Source organism: Anneissia japonica, unplaced genomic scaffold (genome assembly GCF_011630105.1).
Source record: "Anneissia japonica isolate Jap-2015-1 unplaced genomic scaffold, ASM1163010v1 scaffold921_len549748_cov171, whole genome shotgun sequence".
Lineage (NCBI taxonomy): Eukaryota > Metazoa > Echinodermata > Crinoidea > Comatulida > Comatulidae > Anneissia > Anneissia japonica.
In genome coordinates, this window is record NW_022694674.1 from 49,840 (window position 1) to 55,837 (window position 5,998).

A 5,998-nucleotide genomic window follows, 5' to 3' on the forward strand; every position below is an offset into this window, starting at 1 on the left:
ATATATATCTGATAAAGTAAATCAAAAAGAACTTAAACTTAAAGAATTTAAAATACAAAGAACCTAAACAATATTTTTAAAACAATCACACAATTAAACATATAAACATGATGTACATTTTTGCACATTTATGTAAATAGAACATAGATTGAATTTATAGTACTAAATAGAGGAATTTATAGGGATAAATTGTATGGGGTTGGACACGGAAAAGCAAAAAAACTTTTCATTATATGTACTATATTGGAGAAAAAATTATTTGTTGGCTGTTTGTGTGCACAGAGTGTGCTTCTCACTAACTTACTCTGTAGCTGAATGGTTGTTAATTTTAACACAAACTATATTTTCTTCACTTGCACTTCTCGCAGAGCGAATCTCTGTTTTATTCTGTGAGACAGGCGTCATTCTGTCCCATGCCTCAGTGACAACAGATGATAATGTTGGGGTAGTAAGGTTGGATGATGAGGAGGATGGGGGTCCAGGATAGCAGAAATAGCTGTGAAAGTAGTATTAAGAGCGTGCAAAGCTTAGTACAATCTACAACACATGCACATGTTAGGCCAAATTAAAAAAAATATTGTGTTGGCTGCGCCTGACTGACCCAAATTTTACAAAATTCAGGGTCAGCACTTTAGGTATTTTTTTTTTTACTACAAGGAAAAATATTTTTTTTCATGAGCTAATAAGGCTGGAATAGCCTTAGACTAAGCTGGGGGCTGCCAAGGCCTAGCCTATTTTGGTGCATGGTAAATGATGCGAATCCAAAATTTTTGTATTATTTGTGTACTTTCTACTTTTTAAGCGTAAACACAGTTTTCCTACCGACCAACCCATTTTTGGATTTTCCCAAAATGTGGCCAACACGAAAAAATTTTTTTTTTGGCCTTATTAAAACACAATCAAATACTCAATATAGACATTGTATTTGTTATTGTGCACATAAAACCACCACCGTGTCATATCACCTAAACCAATCTGGTTGGTGAATTCAATCGCCAGTAACGATTGCAAGTTCTTCATATTTTAACATTTCTGACATAACAATTGGCGTAGGACAAATGATACATTTATACAGACATAAAATTACTTTGAAGTAGTTGTTAATAACTGGGCTAAGTATTATTATTGCTATTCTATTTATATTAATGTACCCAGCAATTAGGTACCAAATATACAAACAATTACGGTAGCTAAAAAAAATATCTAGTAAATTATTTAAAGAAAAACAGTACCGATTTTAACATAAATTCTGTGAAAATGGGTACAACATTTAAATAAACAGGTATTAAAAATGCTTTATATACACTTCCACCATGTTTAATATCTCCAAGTGCACCATTAAAAACCATAAATATTTCCAGCACATTTAATATAAACATTTCTACTGCTACTAAAACCTATTTTCTAAATACTAAAATTAATTTCCCAAGTTCATGTTGAAACAAAAGAAAGACAATGAAAAATAACTAAAATTAAGAGTTACTGTACCAGTGACGGCAGTCAATACTTATGACTTACCCTGAATAGTTCTCATCTGAGTAAACCGACTTCCAATATTCAGGCATGTTCTCTGTGATTTTCACATCAAATAATAAATGGTTTATCATGTCAGCATCACCTAAAAAATACAATCCAAAAATTAAATCATGAAAATCCAGCACTTTAGAAAAGCCAGATTTTTTTAAAAAGCATTATCTAGAAGAATGCGGAAAAGAAAATTAAACAGCAAACGCCACTGATATCAGAATACCAATTTTATCTGATAGAATAGTTTATAGATTTATAGGTATCTACTTTAACAGTGTGAACAATAAAGAAACTCTGACAATGAGCTGGTAACTAACTTTTACTTACAGAGTTTCAGATTACTTAAAAAAGGCTGGTTATTTATTAATTCTTACAGATTTCCTTTATTCTAAATTATTAACAAGGGCTCTTGGAGGCCCAGTTTAGTTTGTTATGACATAGGGCCTAGACTTGCTTCATATTAACTCATGTTGTAGTGTAACTCATGTTCAGTGGAACTAAACTTTCATATTTCTTTTTTGGTTTTTTAAATACTGTCTCTTATACCTACTGGAACCGAGCCGCATAGCTTGTATTCAACTATTTGCATTCACACCTGGGCTGTGTATATATATATATTGCCTTGGTTTGGCTCTGTAATCATTAGTGGTCGTGGGACTAAGCTGGTTTGGGACTATACCCTGGCTGCACTGATGAGGCCTGGAAGGCCGAAATGGATCCGTCTGCAGATATTGGGATTCCTTCCAGTGGATGCTTAGTTTATTTTGTCATTTGGCCGTTTGCTGTTTTATGGGTTTTTTTTATCTGTCTAAAATAGTCTGTTATGTGGAAGATCACTCAGGAGGGTGTGTTTTGTATAAAATACATTTTTTTCTAGTAATAAGGAAACGTACAGTAGCATAAGTTTTTGAACATAACTCATGAAAGTGCAACACTTATTTGCATCCAGTGAGGCCTTTGTGGTGGTCATTGGACAGTACACAGGGAGACAATCCACTACTCCTTTTTGAAGAGTGTATTGTGTTTTTTAACTTGCACAGGGGTCATACAGCATATGGGATCAGCAACTTGAAAGTCTTATCTGAAAGACGTTGAATTTTTTGAAACACAAAAACACAAGGAGAGTAGCGGATAGAATTAAACCAGTTGTAAAAAGGTGATTAATAATAATATTAAATGCAACATTTATATACCGCATATTGCAATCAACTGCCTCTCTTATGCAGTGTACATTATTACCCTCACTCACTGGATCAAGCACCTATGGGATACATCCTCAGCACCCAGGGGAGCACAATTATATAAGCAGCTAGAAAAACCATTGGTATTAGATCCTAGGTACCCACTTATACTCCTGGGTGAACAGAGAGACAAATGTAGATAAAGTGCCTGTGCAAGACACAAGCTACTTGCACAATGCAGGTTTTGAACCCGCATCCTCAAAGTTGAGAGTCAGAGCCACAACCGTTGCACCAATGGCCTCCAAAATGTTAACAAGCTGACCTTACGGCTCAGCAAAAACCCAGTGGCTACCAATAGTTTAATCAACTGAGCAAAGATCTAGGGCTGGTCACTCAGCCTCAAATTTTATTATGACCTTCAGTCTCCTTCTGTGCATTTAATCTCCAACCTTGGATAAAATCATTATTTTCTGTTTGTTGAAGCAAGAAACGGAAGAAAAAATAGTTGATGATGCTGATTTGTGGGTAGGCACAGTGTGAAAAGGGTACAAACAGCTGGCGTATCTGTGGTTGGTGCGAGTCTACTGATAAGTACAACAGTGGAGGCATGCAAATCGGAAACACATTTGAACATTTTCCAAAGAAGTAAAGAAGGCATACGCCAATGTTACATTATGTTGTGTCATAGACATGATGTGTTGAAGTGCAGCCTGGCATAGCAAATTGCAATGTGTGATACTGGCTTAAACGTCAAATGTCAGATATTTATAATCTTACAATCTTCGTCCAGCTTGCTTTCCAAGACAGCATGGAAAAGTCGTGTCACTAATGAATCCTTTCTCTCCTCCTTGTTTTCTTCTGTAGTCCAAGAGCAGTAGGGCCTATAAAACAAAAATATATGGCTTAAAATATTCATTCATACTTAGAATCTAAGGTGCTACTTGCATACAACAATAAAATTCGATATCAATTTAATATACCTCCTGGTGTTGTTCAGACACAATCTATAATGTATGCAGCCCTCAAAACTAACGCCGACATTCAGCAATACTGATGTAAACGGTGGCGTCCAGCCGCCAACGCCAACGAAAAAATCGCTGACGTGACGATTTTAGGCTTAGCCCAAAGCTAACCCATGCCGACGCTGGTACTAGTAGTACCAGTGGTGGTAGACTCGACAGGATCGCCGTGAACACAATATGAAACTTTATTCTTAATTAAAAGCAAGTTATTTAATGTCTTTTTATGTTGTATTATGAGAAAATGTGAATAAAAACAAACTGGATTGTGTGTTTCATGCTTTTATATTGTTTTTACATGCATTTTCGGTCTGACATTTTTTTTTTTAACACAACACATTCTTCATGTAAACATTACGTTGTGCCTCCTAAACTCTGCCCACTAATTGGTTAATTGTTTCGTGGGTCATGGATGTCTTGCAGACACGAACAAGCTCATTGTAAACTGATTCATTTTTAATTAAACAGATTTATTAAAATAAATAAGAAACCCTTGTGGTTTTTTTTTAACAATCTAATCTAAATTAATCTAAAAAGAATTTCATTCTCTACAAATTTCCTCCGTAATTAGCAACATGTTTTTGAGGAATGAGTATCTATGCATTTGTAATTTTACAGCGATGAATCTACGACATCCGAATCCGAAAATTCTACTGAAAAGAGTCAGCGATCGTAGAAGTCGGAACTTGAAATTCCGACTTCATTTCAGGAATTGATTGAAATCGATTTTTAAGGATTGGCCCTAGGTGATAATGCACTTTATAAACAATGGAAGGCATACATTAACTTTCACATAATCTAACATTAACGATTGGCTTACTGGTGTGTCATTTTAATCAATAGATAATCTCTATGGCAATGCTTTTGGGACTGAGCTAGCTGTACGACAAGTCATTCACATGGTGTTGTGCTAGGCCTAGTTGTTAATTAACAGACAGGGATGATTATTGCGTTATTTCGTCTGGAAATCATTGTTTATTAACTGTTTGTTCGGTTTGTAGAAGTTTAAATTTTATTTTATCAAAAATTAGTTGTGAATTTGAACATCAGTACGTAGACTAGGCTTTCCAGCTTGATTGGGTGACTTGAAAAGACATAATCACAGCTATAACAGGTCAGCATGGGTTGATTTCAGGGCTTAAGCAGAAACTAAAAACTGCCGACGTATAGCCAGCGTTGATTTTATAGCGCCGGTGATTTTCATTTTATTTTTGCCGACCTAATTTTGAGGGCTTTGTATGGCTGTTAATTAAAAAGCTTGATGCTAACACTATTTCTATAAAAACCAAATAAAAATCTTACCAGCGCCTTGCAATTGTCAGATTTCCATCAAAAAAGTTCCCTTCAATTGCTATAAAGAAAAAATGGGTGCAACGTAAGGCCTAATCTGGAACAATATGGAAATATTGCAATGCAAAACTATATTGTGTTTTGTTTCCCTTAAAAATGTAAATAAAAATTTAAAAATTATGATAAATTAATTAATGGGGCTTGTAACCAGTTTTGGCACCAGCAGTGCCCCTGCTGAGCAGGGATGAACCCTGCCCTGCTTAACCCTGCTAAACTATTATTATTCAACCATGGTTCAGGGAAAACAGTATAAAGACACATTCAAACAAATTATATTAAAGAAAAGAATATTAATTAATTATTGTAACTCCTATTATTTAACTCGTGTTGGTACTGTCAGACTAAAAATATTAATTTTCTAAAACAAACCAAAATTATCGTGAAGGTTTATATATCAGAGTCTAAAAGCACAATATTACCATTTTCAATCATAAAATCTTTCTTTGTTGGCCCCTAACAGTTTTTTTTCTTCGAAAATGAATATTAACTGAATTAACAAAAATGGATGATTGAATGCAACAATATATATATATATAACATACCCTTGACATAATGAAATTAACATCACCCAAGCTACTCTAATATTTTGGAAAATGTTATGTTCTTGGAAGGTTTTAGAACAATAAATAAATAACACACATAGGTTTTAAACAGCGTGAGTTACTTTAATTCCGGAACTCAAACAACACAAACAAAAACACAGCAAACTTTCTGTATTGTAAGATGGTCGTCAACGACGATGCACCGATAGGTGGCACACTAACAGTTAACTTAATTCTCAGTGCACAACACCTCCCCACTAAGTGTAAAGTTCAATGTTAATGGGAGGAACATAAACTTTAATACTAATATGAGAACATCATCTTAGGTTTACGCGCTCTGCTTGAACGACGGGGATTCTGCGGTCCATATTGCTCACGA

At 34.8% G+C, this 5,998-nt stretch overlaps 1 protein-coding gene across 4 annotated transcripts in view; it reads right to left on the reverse strand.

The window, feature by feature from the left end:
• The window catches only part of LOC117101146 (voltage-dependent calcium channel subunit alpha-2/delta-3-like), a 108,473-nt gene that overhangs the window by 9,399 nt on the left and 93,076 nt on the right, over positions 1-5,998 (reverse strand). For 3 of the 4 annotated variants that reach the window (XM_033241026.1, XM_033241027.1, XM_033241024.1), the window contains 4 exons: positions 5,030-5,078; positions 3,486-3,589; positions 1,519-1,618; positions 305-496 (listed from right to left, as the gene is read on the reverse strand). In XM_033241026.1, coding sequence (XP_033096917.1) covers positions 305-496; positions 1,519-1,618; positions 3,486-3,589; positions 5,030-5,078 — 445 coding nt within the window. The remainder of the gene's footprint in view (positions 1-304; positions 497-1,518; positions 1,619-3,485; positions 3,590-5,029; positions 5,079-5,998) is intronic. The other variant, XM_033241028.1, reaches the window with a different exon arrangement.